The sequence below is a fragment of the Mizuhopecten yessoensis genome, unplaced genomic scaffold, assembly GCF_002113885.1.
Source record: "Mizuhopecten yessoensis strain PY_sf001 unplaced genomic scaffold, ASM211388v2 scaffold4511, whole genome shotgun sequence".
Lineage (NCBI taxonomy): Eukaryota > Metazoa > Mollusca > Bivalvia > Pectinida > Pectinidae > Mizuhopecten > Mizuhopecten yessoensis.
In genome coordinates this window covers 582,320-606,593 of record NW_018405583.1, presented here as the reverse complement: position 1 = coordinate 606,593, position 24,274 = coordinate 582,320, and the positions used below count along the sequence as shown (strand labels likewise).

The window sequence follows — 24,274 nt, the reverse complement described above, 5'->3', positions numbered from 1 at the left end:
TAAGAAAAAATAAATTTGAATGCAAGTGATAGTTTTAATCTCAAAAAAATAAATTTAAACATTAAACAAGCTTCGTTGAATATTTTGAGGTATACAATCTAAAACACTTGTTAAGATGAGGGAGCTCAGGTCTATTTACAATAAGATGAAGTCAAGAAGATTTTATGATTAAATGAACATGTTCTACACCCTAGTTTAAGAATGAAAAAATATATGATACTTCAATGAAGCAGAATAAAACATTTCAATGACAATAAATAAAACATTGAACTGAGGCAGAATAAAAGGTTCAATGTAGCTGATCAAAACATTTTAATGATGCAGAATAATATCTTTCAGTTTAGAAGAAGAAAGCACTTAAGAGAACAAGCAGAATAAAACACTTCAGTGAAGCAGAATAAAATACTTCAGTGAAGCAGAATAAAACAGTTGAAGTTTGTAGACCAAAACATTTAAATGTAACAGAATTAAAAAATATTAATGAGAAAAATAAATAAATATTAGTTTTGTTCACAAAATTAACAGATATGACAAATAACGGTTACATGTACTTGTCATTAAAACACTGGCATTTGTTTCAAAACATCAACTAATATCATATCTCTCATTAAATCATACGCTAAAATATATCACAAAGTCATTTAATAATTTCTGTGAAATATGGTATCCTTTTGTGGGTGAAACTTAAATAAACAAATATTGCCTTTAAAAAATCTGCACAAAATGAAGATAAACTGAATTATAAAATAAAAGAAGTTCTGATGAATATGTTTTACTCAATGTAAAATGGAAATATCCGGCCCCCCCACCCCATCCCCTCCTCCCACCATTTTCATATAAAATTGATAACTTGAAGTCTGTGAAAACCATTCTCTAAACTGTTCACAATTAAAACTGATCAATGAAAGTAGGTGGATCAGTTTCTGTAAAGTACGGCTCTTGTTACAATAATTGTGAATGTTACGAAACTGTTTGAAATCAAGAAAGGAAATCTCTTTCTCGTACACTTAAGCCAGACACTTTTGTGGACTTCAGTGGTGGAACAAGGAAGGTGTACAGTTCCACACCTGACAGTAGGCCAGGTTAAGAGTATTCCTATAAAATGCATCAATGTTTGTTCCGCTGCTGATGCTCAAAATCACACTGGAAGTGTCCAATGAATGTCGGATCCTTTCTTTGGCACTATGGAAATCATTCAAGCATTCCGGTGGAGATCTAATTCAGCAATTTTTTTCTGCAATAAATATACAACAAAATATTGGATAAAGTACTGAAAGTCATTTTAAAACCGGCCTTTGTAATACATCAATATGCCCAAGCTCCCACTCTCATAGAAATGGAGCTATTAAAACACAAAGCCTAACCGAAGTCACTGAAGCATAAAACATCAGTCACAGTGACTTGTCACATGATGGTGTAGCTCTCCTGAAGATGTACCAGCATATAAAATTTGTGAGCTTGGAGTATCAGAATAATGGAACCTTATGCATAGTCTCACCAAAAAGTTGTACAGATGGTCAGACATATGGTTGGACGTGGAAAATGTAAACACTTAATGCCTGGCCACCCACTATTGTAGCAGGGGCGTGATTACCAAGAGTATTACTTCGAGAGTACATGTGTTTTCAAATCTATCACTTAGATTGTAAGTTCTAAGTATATTTCTAATCCAATAACTTGAACTGAATTTTATTAAATGCAATACAACAGGCCAATGGGGCCTGTTTTACTCATCTGATTTAATTAACAAAGTTAATTATTGTCTATTTCAGCAAAGATGAGATAGAATGGCAGTGGTAACTTCATGACTTTCTGTTGCTCATCCTGGGGTTTTATTTGTCAAAGTTTTTTAGTTCTCAAAATTCAAATGAAAAACTATTTGTTACAAATGGTAGTAAAAACTGTAATTTTTAGGGTATTTGTGAGGTAAGGTAAAACTTTTTTTTTAAATGAGAGTTTAAACAGAGAAAAACATCCGAGATCATTATGTCATGTTTTGTGCAATGATGGTAAGTTATTTGCTCAATTAAGAACTCCCTGAATCAGAGTTGTTTGTAAAAGGAACTACGTACTCTTCGTCCAATCTCGCTTTTTCTTCTGCAAGTATTCTTCTTTGCTTTGCTGATAAGTTAAGTTTACCACCTGTAAAAATATTCAAGAAACTTACTAATGTAATTTAAAACAACACATATATAGATATTTTCTATTTTCCCCAATGTTGACTTTTATCAGATATTTTTTAATCTCAAAAACAGAACTGATGATGTCACTGCAACATATATATAAAAAGTAAATTTTATTTCTTTACAACAATTACTAAACAAGTTATATCAACTTAAATTAATCACTCTTGTTGGCATGAATGTTAGCTTGTGGAGGGTCGTAATGTTGGGGGACACTGGTGTACCCAAGGAAAACCCAAATGGTCGGGGTAGGTGGCTACACACCTTTAGGATCGAACCCTGGTCGTCTTGGTGAAAGGCAAGAATGCTATCCACTACGCCACCAGACCACCCATATAACAGAACTACTTTTTGCACATCTTGCTTTGATGTTAGAAATAGATAATCATTGAGGGTGTTGGGTTTTTTTGGAGGGAGGGAGGGGGGGCAGGAAAGGGGATGCTATAGGGGGATGGAGATGGGAGGGAGGATGTTATAGGGTTTGACTGTAAAGAAAAATAACTATAAACATTTTCTTTTATGAACTTCGCAGATTTACGTTGAAGTTTTTTGTTACTGACCGATGTCAAATTGCACATTCGGATAATGTCAATTTAAAGCTTGGAGGAGGTTGGTGTAGAATTTTTTTTTCATTGAAAGAATTCCTTTTTAATGTTGGGAGAAATTCAAGTGTTCCCCAGTTTGAGAATGAAACAGAGGATCGAGATTTAAGAACCTTAATCTCAAGAAGCCATTTTCTGTCGCGGAGAGATCCTATACAACATACCTGATGATGCATCCGTCAGATATAATATAACTGCAGCCACGAGAGCAACTGTAAAATAAGATAGTAGATATCAATATCAGGTAGAAAATCAGGAAATAATAGCTTAACTCATTCACCCCTGAAATTTCATATTGAACTATTCCAACCTTTGAATTGGAAGAGTTCAAATGTGTCTTCAGGGGTGAATGAGTTAAGGTAGACGTCTCTTGAGTTTATTCTGCTCCCTTACTCTAACAATTGTAAAAGAGTTGGTTTTGAATTAACTCTAATGAAGTAGATGTTTCTTCTTGTTGCAAAGGTGTTCGTTGAAATATCAGAAATAATTTTTGAAATTTAGGAGATAAATGTATACAAAAATGTTAAAAGAAGGATGTTTTATGTGTGATAACTGTATCCTACATTTACACTTTTAAAAGTAACTCTTTTATGGAGGTCATTTTCAATATCTGAAAATTGATGTCAAGAGTATCTCATAGTGTGAAAGAAAATGAGACCAATCCACCAGGAAAAATGATTTCATTTATAAATCGTATTTGACCTAATTAATGTCCATGTTCCTTCAAGTGTTCCTCCCACTAGGTGCTTCTATAAATATCGTAAGACATAGACATTTGTTTTCCCTGATAAAAAAGAATAACATATCTGGTTTCAACGATAACGCATCAACAATGCGTGTTACAAACAGAAGTTAAGGACCAGATAGAGGAGACAAAAAGTTGATAATCCAATTTGTACAGAACTTTGTAAACATTCTGGAACATGACAGTTTGAACAGGTACACTTCATCGCCTGCAAATCTGGCAATTGTTCAAGCATCCTGGGGTGGTAAATAGATTGAACATGGTACAAGATAGTAAACTTACTACACAGCCAGACGAGGAAGAACACCTCCAGTATTAGGTAGCCGCTAGAATCGACTATAGAACCCGCAGCAATAGATACCACAGCCAGCCCGAGGTTCTGGATAGCCTGCATACTACAACACAACATGTTCACGGTTATATGCTATACATGACAAATACTCCGTTACATTGGTCCAGCAGATCAAATTTTGTTTCTTCAATGCCTTTCAATTCTGCAAGAACCACACTTTAGATTATGGAGTGCAATAAGCAACAAGACAATTCGGCGAATTATAGTCCCCCACCGCATGTGAAATGCACAGATGATAAATTTGTGCAGGAACTAATTATATATATGAGTGTTTGACAGACCCACCGTATTCAATAAGGAATAGTGTCAGTGACCTGGTCAAAAACAGAGTGACCTATTTTGATATACAACACACCGCCTCACAAAAATGAACCCATACCCCAGGTATGAAGTTCCAGTGACAAGTAGTGTAGGAGATAGAGCCCAGACTAGAGAGCGGAAGGACAGACGGAAGGATGGACACGACACATAACTATAGTCCCCCCCCCCGGTTCCCGGTGGGGGACTAATAAGGAAAGCTAATATCAAGACAAGAATTTTTACCCAAAACTATACTCACAAAATATACACAAGTACTTACTGTAGTATCATAACTCTGAACTAAGTTATAGAACATAGTAATTGTTCTAGTTGTCATACTTACATGCCGTACGCAGTGCCGAGTTGTGATTCTTGTATAACTTGAGCAACAAGGGGCCACAATGCACTGGCCAGTATAGAATAGGCCAAACCCATACATATCTGTAATATAATGTGACAGTATAGAATAGACCAAACCCATACAGATCTGTTATATAATGTGACAGTATAGAATAGGCCACACCCATACAGATCTGTAATATAATGTGACAGTATAGAATAGGCCAAACCCATACATATCTGTAATATAATGTAACAGTACAGAATAGGCCAAACCCATACATATCTGTTATATAATGTGACAGTACAGAATAGGCCAAACCCATACATATCTGTTATATAATGTGACAGTACAGAATAGGCCAAACCCATACATATCTGTTATATAATGTGACAGTTTAGAATAGGCCAAACCCATACATATCTGTTATATAATGTGACAGTCTAGAATAGGCCAAACCCATACATATCTGTAATATAATGTGACAGTATAGAAAAGGCCAAACCCATACATATCTGTTATATAATGGGACAGTATAGAATAGGCCAAACCCATACATATCTGTAATATAATGTGACAGTATAGAATAGACCAAACCCATACATATCTGTTATATAATGTAATAGTATAGAATAGGCCAAACCGATACATATCTGTTATATAATGTAACAGTATAGAATAGGCCAAACCCATACATATCTGTAATATAATGTGACAGTATAGAATAGGCCAAACCCATACATATCTGTAATATTATGTGACAGTATAGAATAGGCAAAACCCATACATATCTGTTATATAATGTGACAGTATAGAATAGGCCAAACCCATACATATCTGTTATATAATGTAATAGTATAGAATAGGCCAAACCGATACATATCTGTTATATAATGTAACAGTATAGAATAGGCCAAACCCATACATATCTGTAATATAATGTGACAATCTATACAAATCTGTAACAGGACATCAAATTAAACATTCCTTGAAAAGAAGAGAGGAAATCTTTGTACCGTTTCCATGTGAAAATCATCAGGACAACAAAAGTATATTGAATTTTGGAATACATTACAATTTACCTTATACATAATATGAAACCACAGCATTAGGGTTTTAATGACAGGTGCTTTGTTATGAAATTTTCCTAACATGATAGAGAATAATTTGCTATGTATGTATACAGTCAAACTTCCATAAATCAAACTTCGAAGATTCAAATTTCTCGATGACGAATGTGTCGAACTTACAACAAAATCCAGAATTGTTCCCTTATATAACACTACTAATATTCTTTTCATGTATCAAATTTTTATGAGTCAAATTTCTCGCTGTTTCGAAGTAAAGTCAAGGCCCATTCGTTATAAAAATAATGAAAATTAAAACTAATAAATCAAATTGACAAAGAAATGTTGAATTTGATAAGAAATTAAATATTGATATTAAAATCAAATGTCTTAGCTTAATGTTTCATCACATTTTAAAGAATTATCTTCTGTCTTATTTACAGGATGTCGATGTTCACTATTTTTGAGTTGTTGAAGTCCCGACGTTTTAAATTTCTCCAGATGGTCCGGCAAAGTGCGAAATATCAAAGTTTGACTGTACAGGGAAAAAATGTACAAACAAGGATGCCTTAAATGTATTTGTGACATCCAAATATATGATTCTAATGTGTCAAATTATTGATTTTTCAGACAGCACCGATAACCTTCTTACCATGGCCACAAATGGGTTGAGGAAGGTGAAGGCTAGAAGGGCATGACAGCCTATCGTAGCTGAGGTACCAATGATTATCCAAAATATATTCTTTCCAGATCTGTCAATCAGGAAACCGAATAGAGGGGAGGCCACTGCAGATATGATATACACCAGGCTAAATAGAAAAAACATAGACAAATATTTCATACCAGTTCAATTCACTTTTCAAAATTATAAAACTATTATTACCTTAGGCCTTATGGTTCTTCAGAAGAAGTCAATTAAGGTTAAAACATATATGTCTGACCCATGTGACCTTAAATGAGGATCAAAGTCATATGTTTGAACAATATTGATAGTCATTTATCTTAACTACGCAGAAAACATAGCATTACATTAGGCCTTAGTGTTCTTGAGAAGTAATTTTAAAGATAAGAATATAACTGACCCCTATGACCTGGAATGAAAGTGAAGGTAATATTTTGATAAGAATAAATGCCCTTCGTCCAAGCTACAGTGTATCTACAGTCCAAATAGCATGATTCTAGGCCTTGATGTTCTTGAAAAGAAGTGGAAAATGTTAATTGTTAACAGACAATAGACCACAACGTATGGAGCTAGATGGCAATATGTCATGTGAACCATTGAGTATTTTATACCAGGAATATTTGCCCTTACGTTAAAAATCCATACTAGCCCCGCGATAAATTCGCTCTTTACATGTGATTACTTAACACGGTATATTATGTACTAAAATTTGCTGCCATGATAAAATCGCATGTTAATATATTTACTTAGTAATGATTAACCTGTTAATATAGTTACCTATTAAAAATTAACCTGTTAATATATTTACCTATTAATAGTGTTGGCAGCAGTGGGACTAAGGTTCCATTTCATTTCAAAGAAAACTCTGAAATTAAAAATAGGTTTTGATAGTACTACAGTATCTGCTAATACACAGTGTATAGATCTATAATTATAAGCATTCATATTCCAGGAGAAAACAAGAGATCCCAGAGGGATCTTGGCGCTCACTTTTGTACCATCTTCATTAGTTCTTTGTCAGTTCGATCTTTTCTCTTCTTTCCTCTAATTTGTTTGATCGAGTCATGTTAACAGTAAATGCACCTTGAGGTAACTTTTGATCTAAACTTAATACTGATGTGTATGAAAGCCAACCTTCAAAGTGAGTTTGTCATTTCACATATTTACTAGTACAGTACTTAATGTGAAAGAAATAGAATCGATCATTGCAATATGAGAAAGATCNTGACTACCTGTCAGCCACGTTGTGTATCCAATCAATCTCAAAAGTTGCCCTGCACAGCTAAGGACCAAGGGGAACCTACATATAAAATTTAAGAAAGATCCCTCTAGTTCTTCCAGAGAAATAGTGGTAACAAACCCACACTATCAAAATCCAAGATGACTACATGTCAGCCACGTTGTGTATCCAGTCAATCTCAAAAGTTGCCCTGCACAGCTAAGGACCAAGGGGAACCTACATATAAAATTTGGGAAAGATCCCTCTGGTACTTCTTGAGAAATACCGATAACAAGAATTGTTTACGGACGGACGACGGACAGGCACTCAAATAAGTTCCTAGGCAGGTAACTAAGCTTCTGGTGAGAGCAAAACAGCTGTTGATTAACTTTTTTTTTTTTTTTTTTTTCAAATCTCAACAACTGTACTTATACAGACTGCATCGCTATCTATGAAACCTTGTGATGTTTCAACATTATCAGTTCAGATTTACGAGTCCTGATAGGGAACACACTGTCTTTATAAGATTAGGTCCGAAAGGTGGGCAACTTAGCTGTACGCAACTTAGCTGTACATTTTATGAAGAATTATAAAACTCTGTTGTTGAAACTGAGAAAACAAAAGCTGAAAACCTGGACCCATATTTCCTGAAACCTTCTTCATAATCAAACATGGAGTCTGTGATTAAACCAACTTTCTTATAACTTGTTTAAATTGTGTGACATAGAAAAAATGTCAAGTCTAGATAATGAAAACAGTATTCAGATTTAAGTCTCTCCAAAATTCTTCCAAATCATCGACATGTAAATTTGTATTATTTTATCACCAGAACAAAAACTGAGCTTGAGCACAGATTTTGACTTAGAACATGAGAAAGGGTTAATGAAAACGGGTCCCGGGCTACTGCATTATTGGTGACGGGACCAATTGGATTGGACTGTACTTACAAACCGAGACCAATGAAGGGAAACACAGCTACATAATACGCCACACAGATAACACACATCAACCAGAACGGCAGAGGGAAGTATTTTACGTCCGTTATTCTGATCACCTCATCTGAAACACCAAGTTATCAATTTGTAACAAATCAATAAATTCATACCCTAAATGTCATATAAATTTTATATCGAAAAAAACATAAAAAATGGTAGTCCAGACACATTTAGCTTGAGAGGAAAAGTAAAAATGTTATGACAAATCTGATGCGTAATATCAAGACTGCTAACTTTCCTTTCCTCAGTAATAACATACCAGTGTTCCCTGTTTATGTTATTGTTGTTTTACTATTTCAGAGCCCTGTTACATGACACACTCAACACACATGTGGACTTAGAATTGTATCAACTTCACGCTGTGTCCGTGACAATCGGTGACCATACCCCTCTCCTGGAGTAGGCACTCCCTGCAAGATCTTTCTAAAATCTAGTGAATTTTAACATAGTTCTGGAACACAAAAGCAAATCTACATGCGAACAGATTATATAGAGTTACAACATCAAACACATAATTCTAAAGCACACCAAGTGCTGGACATAGGCCATCCATGGCCCCTCTGGCCGAGGCCTTCCCTGGCCTGGCTTTCTCTCCGGAGGCTCACATTCTCGAACCAAGAATCCGGACTCTCAATGCCTAACCCTGGACTCCCAATAAAATTCTCCCCAAGTACTTTTAACAATATATACAACATTAACTCTTCATGAGTAGGTACCACCTATTGTACATGAGTAATAGGGCACGTGCAGCAATTTAATCTAACTTCTCGTCTAACTTTCCCATTCCAAAACAACAATACTAGATGTACCATATATGGCAATGACAGTTACCCCTGTCTGTTTTTGTGAGTTCACACTCTTGCCTCGATCTCTACGCCATCCTTGACTGACCCGGTCATCACTAGATTGGTAGCCCTATAGCACTATCTACAATTCCACAGTCCCCCGTCAATCAATGCACAGTGTTATCCAAATCGTAAGATTTGACATCACATGTACTTTAGACCAAAGGGCTGCTCTCTATTGATACCCTTTATCTTTCACGTTTTATGATGGTACCCCTGGATATCGAGGGTGGGACTAAGGTAAAAGGATTTTCTAGATAGACACAGTCTACTGACCAATACAACTACATAGCCTGGGTTTTAGATCACCATCATAGAAATCTGACGATTGTCATCATGACATGTTTTTACTTGTGAAATATCATTGCCTACCATAATGACATACAAATCTGCCTTATATGCCTTAATTTATTTCTGACCTAATTAATATAAATACATTCCTGCATTTGATAGAAGACGCAATGACGGGTGCTACATGTGTTGCAGGAAACACTTGCCCTTCCAGGACACCCCCAATTTTGCCTCCTGTTTTTTGTTTGGGTTCATCATTAAGTCTTTCTTTTGGTTTGGATTAATGTAAGTTCCAACTGCTGTCTTTTTGTGTTGATGGTGTGGTACATCATTTCTCATTTGAAATTATTGATCATTTCATTGTTTGATTTTGCAAATTTTAATACAGTTTAACCAACTCAAGTGACCACCTCCATTGAAAGACCACCCGTACTTTGAGGCCATTTTCAATATTCCCTGTTGTATTGATTTTACTGTGAACGGAGACCACCTCCATTGAGAGACCACTTTTTAACTTCCCCAGAGAAATCTTTATTACAGGTTTGACTGTAACCTAGAATACCTGTATATATTTGAGGTTACCTGATGCAGTTGCTTTTCTGTGAAGGATCCGGTCTGCTCGTTTGTCGAAGTAGCCGAGGGCCAGGGCACAGATGAGTGACAGGAGGCAGATGATACCCCCGATGAAGAGAGTGATGCCGAGAACCTTGTAGCCAGTCAATCCATGCTCAGCCACCATTTTGTATAGCGGCTGCATGATGTTCATGTTCACGGTACTGCCCTACAAGTCATAAAAAAAATCAATTTTAAAATAGACATACAGTATTCGATCTAATTCCGCTTTTCGTATTGCAGAGTTATCTTCTCTTGTGAGCAGGTATTGATTGTTACGTCATTTGTTTGTGAGGGTAACGTCATCAAATTTTGAGAAAAACGATGTAATTTTCTCACACTCACTAGTGACGTAACAATCAATTCCTGCTCACAAGAGAAGATAACTTTGTAATACGCAAAGACGGAATAAGCCTTGTGGAAGCAAAATAATTTTAGAAAATAAGAATGATCAGGAACACTGTGGAAGAAAACTCCTTGGTGCTAAGCAATTTAGCAAACTCATAACGATCCGAGAACCTTTGGAAATTCTCAATTCTAGTAAGCTGATAGAGTATTTAAAAGGAAGGAAAGCTTGGTTTGGAAAAAGGGAAGGGACACTTATAAGGAAGGGGCATTGATTATGTCTGATACGGTTGATGTGGTTGGTAAAATGTATTTCCAGGTGTACACATATGAAAGAAATAATTGGAGCATAAAATAGGACATTTAAAAATGTATTTAAAAAGTGAAACAATATTTACAAAGGTAAGAAGGTTCACTTTGTTAAATGTGCTGGTAATTCTTAGAAGTTTGTTATTAATTTTTCAAAGTATAAGTTCAGTTAGTGTATGAACACTTGGGTTTAAAACGGTAAACCTGATATACCGCCAAACTCGTTATACTGCCAAAATCACAGAGGACAGAAGGTGACGGTATAACGAGGTTTTACTGTATATATGTTCAAAATATCTCTGTCTGAAAGTGTCTACATATATATTTGAAATATATGGGGCAAAGAAGTAATTCCAACAGTGTGGACAAGTTTAGGTCGTCAAATTTTCAGAGCGATCCGCTCCTTTTTCAAGACACAGTGAAACAGGACAGTTACATGTACATATACATCATATTACAAGAATATAGAACTGATATACTATAATTGAAAATATAGCTATTATATAAAACCAATAGTCCCCTCGGCTAAAGACAGCCGAAGGCAGCAATTAAGCTGAGAGCATATATGTATAGGCTTAAAAAATCAGAATTGACACTGCAAAGGAGATATTTAGGTACATTGTACATCATTTCTTACCACACGGGAAAAGCTGAGCTGGAGACCAAACACCATGTTGAGTTCCCTCCCCTGAAACCATTTGACAGCGTAGGTGTTCTGGGCCACAGCCAGGGACTCTCCTCCTATCCTGTAGAAACAAATACAAAATAAAGGTTTCATATCATATAATTAGGGATTTGAGATCAGCTCTTCTATCCTGGACAGAAAAAATATGGGAAATTGTCTTTATATCTGATAATCACAAATTCTCTGGAGAAACAAATATAAGTAGATATTTAATATTAAATAACCATATAAGAATTATGATATATAATAACTAGGAAAAGTCTGTAAGACATAAATGCCCCGTCTCATGGATGGGACGGGAAGGGATTGGACGGGACGGTCATGGGCAACACTATATGCCCCTCCATTTTATGGCAGGGGCATAAAAAGCAAAGTGAACAAAACACTGGTCATACAAACAAGTTTTTCCTATAGTAAACCAATTTTATAGGTTTTTGCTGGTGTTGGCTAATTAATACTTCCTATAGCAAACCAAGTACTCCTTCATTTTTTTTTTAGCAAAATGACACAACGAAAACTGGTTTTAGAAGAAAACCTCAAATTACTTTGTATGCAATATTTAGCCATGCATTGATGTTTGCTTATCTGCTCATTAACACTGATGCATAGTATAAATTTCTTACATTAATTATGAACATTTATATCAAAATCAAGACACTTACCCAAATATGAATCTGGCCATATCCATTAACCAAACCTTGTTGAGATAGGCACCTAGTGCAAACAAAATCTGAAAAAAAAAAAAAAAATTTTTTTTAGCTTTTTCTCCTATGTTTTTGCATTTAATTTTAGAGTTTACTTTATATCAAAAGTTCAGCACTGATTCTTAGATATTGGAATGATGGCTTCCATCTTACCGTTGTATCTTTGTTTCTGGGCAGTATCGCTTATGAGATTTTATTATTTTGGCCATAAAAGTGGTATTTCTTATATTTAATTGGAGTGTTTACCATCAAATTCCTCTAATTTCAATTTATACTATGAATATATAATGTAAGCATGCATGAACTGTGTTTCTGTGCGTAATTTGTGAGAGGATACCTCTCTATTTTCCAACCTAATTTTGAACTTCAGAAATCAGTGGAATTTAATGAAATTTGCATTTTTTTTTAAAATACAGTTAATTCAATGCATATAGAACATCTTAAACTATGACATGTTTCACTGTAATTAAGGAATTATCACAAGTTAAGTTTTCAGTCCATTTTAGGATTCTGTCATACATTTTTCCTTTCATGAATATTATTAAATTTGGACAAGTGTATGTCTGTGCCTTAGCTTAGTTTTTGCTTTTAATTACAAGCTTATAATTTGTCTAATTTTGAATTTGCAGAACTTTTCAATACTGTCAATGTCTGTAGTGTAATTTCAATATAAATGCTTATATTGTTTTTAATTCTTACATCATCATAAACAGTAGCTAATGCCAATATCTGAATAAAGTACACAGAGTATACTGAAAGAATAATTGATCAAGTTTAGGTTATATACGTTACATTACATTTAACCAGTAATATACGTTTAACACATGCATGTTATTGCATTGTAATACTCCTACTCCGTCTTTACGTATTGCAGAGTTATCTTCTCTTGGGAGCAGGTAATGATTGTTTCGTCATTTGTTTGTGGGGGAAAATTGCGTCGTTTTCTCAAACATTGATGATGTTACTCTCCCAAATAAGTGACGTAAAAATCAATCCCTGCTCCCAAGAGAAGATAACTCTGCAATACGCAAAGACGGAATAAGCTAATCTGCTTTTGGAATAAACTTAATTGAATTGAAATATGTTAGAGTTATCTCCCATAAATATAAAACATTCTAATGATGCATTTAATACATGCATTTTTGAGATTTCTTTCAATTGTGTTACCAATTTATTAACCAATTAAAGTTCAAGTTAACAAGTTACAAAAATTGCTTACATTTATGTAACTCTTTTATAATGGAGATGAATACTGCACTAAGCTAGCAGTCCTCCTTAAGATTGAAATCTTACAAGCCGAATTTGTACTGACCTGTCCCAACGTGACAAACAAGCTGAAAATGATGGCTCCCAGTCGGACACCAAACACCTTGTCAATCAGGAAGCCGCCGAAGAAACACAGGATGACATTGGGCCATGAATACCAGGAGTAGAACCCCATGAAAGAACTTTCCGACAGATTAAGGTCCTTTATCATGGTGTCCTGGAGGGCAGCAGGGTTGTCATAGCAAAAATAGCTCCCTACAAAAAATAGGTCAGAGTTCAAGTGGTTGTCATAGCAACAATGCCAAAATAAGCTCCTTAACACATCAAAATATATCGGAGGCCAAGGGGTAGTTACATGTATATTTTATAGCAACAGTATATTTTTTAAACATCAAAATAGGTCAGAGGTCATTGCAACAGTATGGTTCAAAATCAAAATATATTTTTGTAATTTCATCAGCTTGTAATTACAGCAAAAATGGAATACTGGAGAAAAATGACTTATGGTCAATTAATATCAAACAGGACCAAAGGTAGCTTAAACGTTTTTTTCCAGAGCTCAAGCTTAATATTTGTTACTAAATTAAAACGAACAAGGCATCACAAGTGATACAAATCCCCACGCATTCACACATCGTGACATATGTAAGAGGAAATGAAGTCACTAGAATGATGACAATTTTTTGTTCTAAAAACAGTAACAGTCGGTGACCTTGACCTTTAACGCAGTAACCTGAAACGTGAATTTGTTCAAGGCATTGCCATACAAGACACTTGTATCAAGTTTCATGAAATTCTGTTGAGGAATGAAGTCGATAGAGCGATGACAAAGTTTTTGGTTAAAATAGTAAAAGTGCCCTTGACCTTTAACACAGTAACCTGAAATGTGAAATTGTTCAAGATATTGCCAATTACCAAACACTTATATGAAGTTTCATGAAATTGCATTGAGGAATGAAGTCGATAGAGCGATAACAAAGTTTTTCTAAAAATAGAAAAAGTGACCTTGACCTTGAACATAGAAACCGGAAACGCAAACTTGTCTATGACATTGCCATACCAATAACTTGCATGAAGTTTCATGAAATTCCGTTCAGTAATGAAGTCGCTAGAGTGTTGACAAAGTTTTTTCTAAAAAAGTAAAAGTGACCTTGACTTTCATTATAGAAACTTGAAACGCAAACTTGTTCAAGGCATTGCCATATCAAACATTTGTATCAAGTTTTATGAAATTTTGTTAAGGAATGACGTCTGTAGAGCCATGACAAAGTTTTTCTAAAAATAGTGACAGTGACCTTGACCTTCAACACAGTAACCTGAAACGCAGAGTTGTTCAAGGTGTTGTCATACTACATACTTGTATGAAGTTTCATGAAATTCCGGTTAGGAATGAAGTCGCTAGAGCGATGACAGACAAAGAGTGTAACATACGTACGACGTACGGGCGGAATCCTATATCCCCTCAAACTTTTGTTGCGAGGGGATAATAATTTGTAGAGTATAATGAATGTTTATCCTTCAGAACAAGTTATCCATATTTGTTACATGTCATTGTATTTTTATTAATCAAATTCAAGCAGAATTTATAAGCTTAGATAGACTATAGGTAACATAGACTTTATTCAAACTTGTAAATATATATAAGTTTCATAAAAAGTCCTTGGTCGATACAAAATAAAACAAGAGGCCCATGGGCCTTAACGGTCACCTGACATCAGATTCATATTGGGAAACTTTGTATGCAGCTTTGTATCAATGAGTTCTTGGATGAGTTTGAATACCAGACCAATTTGACCATAACTTACATAGTTATTCCCCTTGGGAATTCTATTATTGTTGGACCCTGAGAACACGATAACTGAAATAAATGGGTGTGACTCCAATTTTGACCCAAGGGGTCTGTTTTGAACAAACTTGGTAACTGTACATTTTTTTGTATGTCTTCTGTTCTTGGTTAAAAGAAAGAAGTAAAAGTATAAATCAATGATTTATTAAATAAGGCACAAAATTTAAATAGCACCTTGTTAGTAGCAAAAATGCGTCATCAATGGAAAAAAAAGGTGTACCACATGAATTTACATCTATTCTTGTGTAATGCCAATCAACATCACAGGGACAAATAATAATATAATGACAAAGGGCAATAACTCTGCAGGTTACTGTCAAATAATTACCGGACAAAGTTTCATTGAACTCGGTCAACATTTATTCAAGTTATCGTGTTTAAAATGTACAATAATAATATTATTACAAAGGGCAATTTCTCTGTAAGTAACTGTCGAATAATTCCCATTTTCCAACGCATCCGAGAGCTTATTGATATAAGGCTGCATACAAAGTTTCATCAAACTTGGTTGATAATTACTTAAGTTATCATGTTCACAAGGTCCATTAATAATATTATTACAAAGGGCAATAACTCTGTAAGTTAATGTCGAATAATTCCCATTTAGAGTCAGGGATATTATTGATATATGACTGCATACAAAGTTTCATCAAACTCGATGAACATTTACTCAAGTTCTCGTGTTCACAAGGTCCAATAAACATTATTACAAAGGGCAATAACTCTGTAAGTTACTGTTGAATAATTCCCATTTTCGAACTTGTCCGAGATCTTATTGACATATGGTTGCATACAAAGTTTCATCAAACTCTGTTAACATTTACTCAAGTTATTGTGTTCACAAGGTCCAATAATAATATTATTACAAAGGGAAATAACTCTGTAAGTAACCGTCGAATAATTCCCATTTTCGAACTCGTCCGGAATCTTATTGATATATGGCTGCATACAAAGTTTCATCAAACTCGGTTAACATTTACTCAAGTTCTCGTGTTCACAAGGTCAAATAATAATATTATTACGAAGGGCAATAACTCTTTAAGTTACCGTCGAATAATTCCCATTTTCGAACTGAAGTTATTGAGTTCACAAGGAAAAGTTAACGCACGACGCACGATGACGGACAAAAGGCTATCACAATAGGTTACCATGACCTATGGTCAGGTAACCTAAAACTGAGAAAATTTAATAAATAGATGCTTAACATCTTTAAAAAATATATATTCAGATATTGCTCATGTCCTCAATTGACATGTCAAGGATATAAAACCCATTGTCTGTAGTCTCACAAGGACTCCTAAAGAGTATATATATATATATATATATTCAATTATTTCACACTCCAGGCTCTTCAATGTCAATTTAATCATTGTCTCAATCACTCAATCAGACATATAAAAACCCTCAACACAAATCACTGATCCAGAGAGAAAGCTGCTAGTTAATGTACAATCTTTGACTTCAAATCTAAACTAATCAAGCACCATGTCAGAGGATAACAATCTAAGATTACGTCAAGTCTACAACAGAAAAAGAATTGTCAACTTCTTTAATATCAGGCATATTAAGCAACTAATGTTTTAAAATAAATTGTATAAAAACATCATAAAGTTTTATTTGAAATGTCTCTTGACTACTTGTGATCTTATTAGGCCTGAAATCTTTGGATTTTAATTTTGTACATCTTATCCCCAAATTTTACGATCAACTTGAATCACAATGAGATATAAAGTTGTCAATAGAATTGGGATTTAAATCATTGTGTTGTAATTTTCAAAGGCTGGTTAGCTTAATAAAAATTAAAAACATTTATTTCACCTCAAATATTCATGAAGTGTTAATTGAATCTCCAAACTAAATCTATCATCTACTTTATTTCAAATTTAATTTATAGAGGTTCAAATTAAAGTTTGCTTCAAGAAATACTTGTTATGGCTTTTATATTTATTGAAAATATCATTTTTTTTTTTTTTTTGAGTTAATAAAATCATGTGCTAAGCTAACAAATTAGTACAAATGTACATACAAAAATGTTACATGTCTTATCAGCTTAATTACATATTATTGTGAAATAAATTTCATCTACCTTTCCTGATGTATCAGAACTGAAGAGTCCCTAACATTTTAGGGTTCAAAATGATCATTGTATGATAAAAATCAAATCTTTTATTTGTACAATTTGTTGGAAGCAAACTTGTATCAAACATATAAAGAATGTTTCAAAAAGCTAACAAGTCTTGATTTGTCTGTGTCTAAGGGTGTGTCGCAGGAGCCACTTAGATCTTTTATTATCTGAATAAAAACATGTATAACAAAGAGACTATATGTTTAGTGTATAGTCAGGGGCAGTGGAAAAGATTCCAACTCAAAAGTACCCAGTACATGTTCTCAGCACATGTCAACATGTTGTCAAGCTATATTGACTGTATTCTAAAATCAACACGACGACAGTGAGTAGGCTGATCAGAATGGTTTGTGTGAAGAACCTACATGTAGAACTACATGACACACTGTGATTGGAGGACTGAGCGACTCAAGAACAAGACATGTACACATTAAACAATGAAGGTCGGAGTAGTAACAGAAAACAGAAGGAAGAAATCCGATATTTGACTTCGTAACATTTCCGGACTCTAGAAGGACTGGGGAATATACCCTGGCAGTATTAAGCAGATTTTATGGTATGTATGTTAAATAATGATCAATTTCCAGTTACTACAGGCAGCTATATATAGTGTGTAAGTTGGGGTGCACGTGTCTGTCTAGATAATTGAGGTTCCGGGTTAATCCCAGTCTAGGACCCCTAAGCTCCCCCCTGCACTTTTCTACTCCTCTAATTAAGCCTTAAACCCTTATTTCAAGCTGTACATGTCCGAGTGCTCGGCCATGGGATACCTGAACCCGAGTGTTAATGTACATGTAAAATGAGTTGTTTTCGGGGGTAAAGACTTATAAAACCAGGAAGAACGTTATGTAGTGGAGGTGGTCTGGGTTTGTTACCTGTGACCAGGTAGCTCAGTTATACAGTATCCAGTTTAGTAAAGACCTGCTGACGGACAGATTATTTGTATGGTAATAACAGTTGTATCATTGGGGGGGGGAAAGAATATTTCTTGGTCTCTTTAAGTTAAGAATTGTTCAAATACAAATTAAGAATTCTACTTTGGAAATATAGAAAAAAGTTTTGTGCCTCAAAGTGGGACATGATAAATTATCATAATTCAACTTAATAACTGCACGGTTTGAGACTCTGCCAATAAGTTGATCAAAACTTTATCAGATGTAACTGTTATAGTATTACTTAGTTCTGGTGTACCAATGTCCTTTCATTAAGTAATGCAATCTCTTATCATCAAAAATCTATCAATTCAAGGCTGAATATTGGAATTTTATAGTACACGTTTTATTGTATTCGGTATATAATGTACATGTATATTCAAGTACAGTCTTCAACGGAAACATTGTGAAAACTAAATTACTATAAAAAAATTCTCAAAAAATACTAATTGATCCATTAAATTTTCCTGTTGATAATTTTTCAACAAGCATGATATCCCCTAAAATGGAATTGGAAACAGTTTCTTTCTGAAACCTTTTATGGTAAAATGCTTAGGCACAAGAATTTGTACAAAAAATATTTTTAGTTTTGAAAACTGAACCTCTATGCTATAGATTCAATCTCATATCGTTAAACTCTGAATGAGATCCTCTATATACACAGGCGCATGTATGTGCATATCAACATTGACAAAATTAATTTCCAAAATCTACAAAAGCTATTCTGATATCAGGCGTATCATATGACCTCAAATCGTTGTTCTGAAGTAAAAATAAAATGTTTGTTTGTATTTTTCAGGTCCTTTGAAAGAAACGTAGCATAGTCATGAAAAGAAAGAGAATGCTGCACCCAATATATACGCGGTTTCCACAGCTCCTTAAACTCAACAGAGTCTGCGGAGGGAGGTGCTGGCAAAAACAAATACTTCATATATTTCTGTATGCTGCTCTGATCTTGGGAATCATAGGGTTCCTATCACAGATTTTCTTATTGTCCTGGAAATTCCAAATCTTTCCCAGACGGACCAATATTGATGATGACCTTTCAAATGTCACAGACAGCACCGAAAAACCAAAACCTAAACCCTTTCTATCCTATAAACAAAACTTTTCATTCCCATTAGAAATAGACATTGCCTATTATGTAAATGAGAAGATTCAGTTTAATGATTCGATTCCATATCAACCGATCAACCCACATCCATTCAAATACATTAATCTGCCTCGTGCTTGCGATTTCAGATTAAACGGAACTGATTTGACTCAAAATGATACAATTCTTGTGTTGGTCAAGTCCACAGCGTCACATTATTCATTACGGGGTGCCATAAGGTCTTTGTGGAAATCTGTTCAAGATGCAGGGATTAAAAAAGTGTTTTTGCTAGGTTACGACGGGATGAATCAAACTGAAATTAACAAAGAGAGTCAAACTAACCGTGACATTATACAGGAAGATTTTGTTGATGCATACAGAAACAACACATTCAAAACAATCATGGGATTCAACTGGGCATCACAATTTTGTACCGAAGCTAAGTTTATGTTCTTCATGGATGACGATTACTACGTGAAGTTGTCGGAACTTGCAAACTATCTTCGTAAAATACCGGAACAAAATAGCCACAACATTTATATTGGGTCATTATCAAAAAAGGGAGTACCGTACCGGGATAAGGATACTCGGTGGTACGTCTCCGCTGAGGAGTATCCGTTTGATTTATATCCTCCGTATATTGGTGGGGGTGCCTTTGTAGTATCTTATGATGTTGCTCAAAGGTTTCGGCTTGCTTTTCCTTTCACAAAATATATGCCAATTGATGACGCATACCTGGGAATTGTGGCACGCAAACTAAACATCGTTCCTCGTCTTGACAAAAAGTTTCTGTCCTATTACAGGGGCGCTATTGCTAGGGAGTGCTCCCATGATGCATCAGAGCTCATGAAGCAGATCTGTCCACTTGCCAGGATTGGATTTAACATGTATGTACACCGAAACAAAAAGTCGATAGGGAAAATGACATTACTGAGAGCGTTGACAATTAGTATTTGTATTCTCTTTGGTGCTTGCGTCTGTGTCTTATTTCCAGTGATTCTACATCTTTACTGTGACAATTTTTTCGTAACAGATATCAAGACACAGCAAAACCCTAGTAGGAAGTGTTGAAATAAAAACCATCTATTTTCAATTGGAATTGATTTGAAAATAAACATCTTTATATCACCTCTTGTGCCAAGTTTCGTTATTAATGGCTTTCTTGGGGTGACCTCAACGATTTAAAACTCTTTTAATTTATAAACAAAAAGTCTTTCTCAGCACCGACATTTTCTCACCAACAACTGATGGTTTACATCTACGATATATCAATACAGAGTAAAGTAAGGCACTTTGGGGTTTGAAGTCATGAATGTTATGTCTATGCGACAGGTTCATCCTCCTGTAACATCACGCATGGTCAGACACTGGATCAAGGGACTTAATTCATGAATCATCCAATTACAACATTATATATATATATATATCCTAACGGGGCGTGTTACAATAAAAAAATAACGCTTAATGATGAACTTTAAATTGGAGTATTCATACTTGCCGTTTACTTTTGGAAATCTCATGGGGGAGATTTTGCACGCTCGAAATTAAAATCAGAAATAAAATTTGTGTACACAATATGTATAACCTCTAGGGAAAAACTAACACTTTAGAATTGTATCTTTGAGTATTTATTTCCAAAGAAATTATTAGATCTTAGAATATAAGATCTGTAACAATTTTAGACATGTATGAAATGCTCAGTTGGTCTAGCATTATCTATAAAGGAGGCACAGTAGTCTATTGGTACAGCGCTGGGCTCGTGACCGAAGGGTTGTGGGTTCGAGTCACGGCACTGTGTTGTATCTTTGAGCAAACCATACTTTATTCTGCTTGTTCCAGCACCGGCTGTATATGCTCCCCAGAGAGTTGAAAAAAATATTGGCTGGTTGCAAAGTCACTTTAAACACGGATAATAATTTGTGAATCGCTTTGAGACAACCTACGAACTAGGTTGTGATAAAGCTGTATATAAGAACCTCATTTTATTATTATTATTATTAATTATAAGAGTTCAGAGGGTCGTAGTATAAATTATTGTGTAACCAACTGCATTTTCTCCGTCCATGATTTAGTATAGACCCTGTTACAAACAAGGCATTGTGGGACGAGGAACTGACACACTGCCGTCCTACAATTTTAGCGCCCACGTAGGGATGTGACAATCTGATTGAATATGTTAATTACCACTCAGATATATACTTGCAGTCTCCCATCAATTATGAATGAGTATCTGAGTCAGCTGGTCAGTTGAAATATGGACTTAGATTGGAGTGGGAACTTTGCTATTGTTTTGTATGTACAATTATCTCCTAAGCTTTGCTATATCATACATATTGTTGTATTCTGAAGACAAGCTCTTTCCACAGGTTGAGAATATGTACTGATCTGTAACCGTATAGTCACTTGTTAGTTGTTACTGACTCAGAGGGGATTTCCCTTAACCCTTTCACCACTATAGACCATAATGGACTCATCCAGATCAATGCATGGGAGAGTCTACTAAAGTTACATAGGGATGAAAGCTAGGGTTAAGCTCTATCTGTAGAGCACTTGACTAGTTATGTGCAGTCCTGAGTTTGACTTCAAGTGTGGAGGCATACACACTTGACAAAAAGTGTCTTCTTCCCTTTCTGAACTCCTGTATCTACACAGTGTAATATTATATAAGTGTTCCATCCAGTTTGTTATCTATGATAAATCAGATATAGATTATTTGAACTTATTACGTGAGAGAATTCAAACATTCTAATTAACAATATAATTGCATACAGTATAGCAGATTTTAATTGTATATAAGATTATGGTCGCCCTCTTAACTTAATTTGTGCGACACTCTGTTCAATAGTTTAGAAGAATTAGTCTAGACACTAGACAAAGTTTGAAATGACAAAATACAAAAAAATGGCATTATTATACTCTGGTGTTTTTTTTTTGTTAAACTGACAGATATTTATTAGTGGCACAACAAAGAGGGATAGGGGATTCCATTTTTTATTGAAACCTGCCTATGTAACACTAACATATGTGGTACATGATCCCACTCAGGCAAAAAACTTTCACACCAATTTCACACTCAATCAGTGCGTCATATATAGAAGCCATTACAATTTCACCAGTGGATGCATAATTCTCTTGCTCTAAATATATAAAGTAAGCCCAACATGACATGATGTAAAAATAGTACAAAGATCAAGTGACCTATCTTTACATAATGATGGTTTATACTGGCAATTACTCTCCAGTATGGCATTTGAACTCACAAAGGATATGCTATTTTCCCCCCAATATCTTCTTTGATGAAAAAACCCAGCATAATTGTGCAGAGAACTTTTCACATTTCATCAAATCATGCATCCATATAATTATAACACTACTGTTATACCTGAAGCTTGGTGAATGCACAGGATCACTAACTCCTTTGAATTTAAATATAAATTATAATTGATCATAATGCCTTTTTTCCTATATCATACGAAACCAATCATAATTACTTGTTGGATAATCCTGAGAGATAAACATAGGTCTAGCATTTCTTTAGACAGAACAGCCATGACCTTGAACTTGACAAAATTGTTACTATTTCCCATATCAAATAACTTTTAACTGGTTGAAAATTGGTTGCTAGCCTAAATATTTATTTCACTGTTATCCATGTGTATCCCTTTATTGCCTTCCTAGTGTAACTAAAGGTACGGTACGGCTATTCTATCGGCGTATGTATCGGATATCACTGGTGCAGTCTATTTGTTTACATGGGTGTTTACTTTAGAGACGACAGGATTTTTGGGAGTCGACAGAAGAGGTTCCATGCTTACTGCACATGTCATAGATTAAGTCAATCAGAATGGGTGTCCGATACATGTTACATAGGGCCTGGAGGCTGGGGTATAAAAGGGGATGCATCGGGGCAAAAACAGTGGGTCTGCTGGATAACCGAAATATGCGGTAGTGAAGCGGACGTAAAACCTACTAATCAATGGCAAAAACAGTGACTTGCATGGCCGGAAATTAAAGTTGGCTATACCAGGAGGGTCATATACCGACACTGGACAGGCTCTCTCCCAGATGTCCTATTACAAAACGTTAAAAAGAATTTATACCATCTCAGAGATATATAAAGCAATAAAGTTGTATACACGTCTCTGACCATGTGTAAGATTGATTTTTTTTTCACCCAAAAAATAACCTCTTGTGCCATCATAGCAGCATACCGTTTCTAGTTGTGATGGGGCGGAGATGCCATAAATACATATAGTTATTCTTATTTCGCCAAACTTACATACATCTATGTAACTGTACAAATATATGGGACACATTTTAATTATGCAATAATCGAAACTATACATGTCCTTCCTTATTGATAATCGCTAGCACCTATAACACAACGATGAACCAGCAGTTACATACCAGGCTACTGTTGACAGTCATCGTCAGCTGATCAAAATTGACTACAACTCACCAAAACTTAGAAAACACATGATGATCAAAACAAGGTATCGGTGCAGGAATCGACGGGGATTACAGGCCAGAGTCGACCCGCATCCCGTCAGTTCTTCATCCTCTTCGTGCTCGTGAACATTGGAGTTGAGGAGCGGAGTTTTCTCGGAGCCTGACATTTTGGATCTTGTTGTTTCTCCGCGTGACTGCCTTCTCTAACCAGGTGGGTATCATGAGACTTCCTAAAAATAGAATAAATAGTCTCTAATATCCCAGTGAAATATTCAATATTATATTAT

At 35.1% G+C, this 24,274-nt stretch overlaps 2 protein-coding genes across 2 annotated transcripts; one reads left to right on the top strand and one right to left on the bottom strand.

The window, feature by feature from the left end:
• Positions 1-24,206, bottom strand: LOC110449164 (major facilitator superfamily domain-containing protein 1-like). Its single transcript, XM_021495849.1, has 13 exons — positions 23,998-24,206; positions 13,589-13,797; positions 12,235-12,302; positions 11,525-11,633; positions 10,204-10,402; positions 8,438-8,549; positions 7,080-7,136; positions 6,242-6,398; positions 4,526-4,623; positions 3,813-3,925; positions 2,950-2,997; positions 2,073-2,142; positions 1-1,234 (listed from the first exon to the last, which is right to left on the bottom strand). Exons 1-13 carry the CDS (start codon positions 24,152-24,154, stop codon positions 1,216-1,218), a joined length of 1,416 nt encoding a protein of 471 aa, XP_021351524.1. The 5' UTR covers positions 24,155-24,206; the 3' UTR covers positions 1-1,215.
• Positions 17,657-20,757, top strand: LOC110449165 (lactosylceramide 1,3-N-acetyl-beta-D-glucosaminyltransferase-like). The gene is made up of 2 exons (XM_021495850.1): positions 17,657-18,069; positions 19,245-20,757. Exon 2 carries the CDS (start codon positions 19,272-19,274, stop codon positions 20,607-20,609), a length of 1,338 nt encoding a protein of 445 aa, XP_021351525.1. The 5' UTR covers positions 17,657-18,069; positions 19,245-19,271; the 3' UTR covers positions 20,610-20,757.
• Positions 24,207-24,274: the final 68 nt, after the last annotated feature.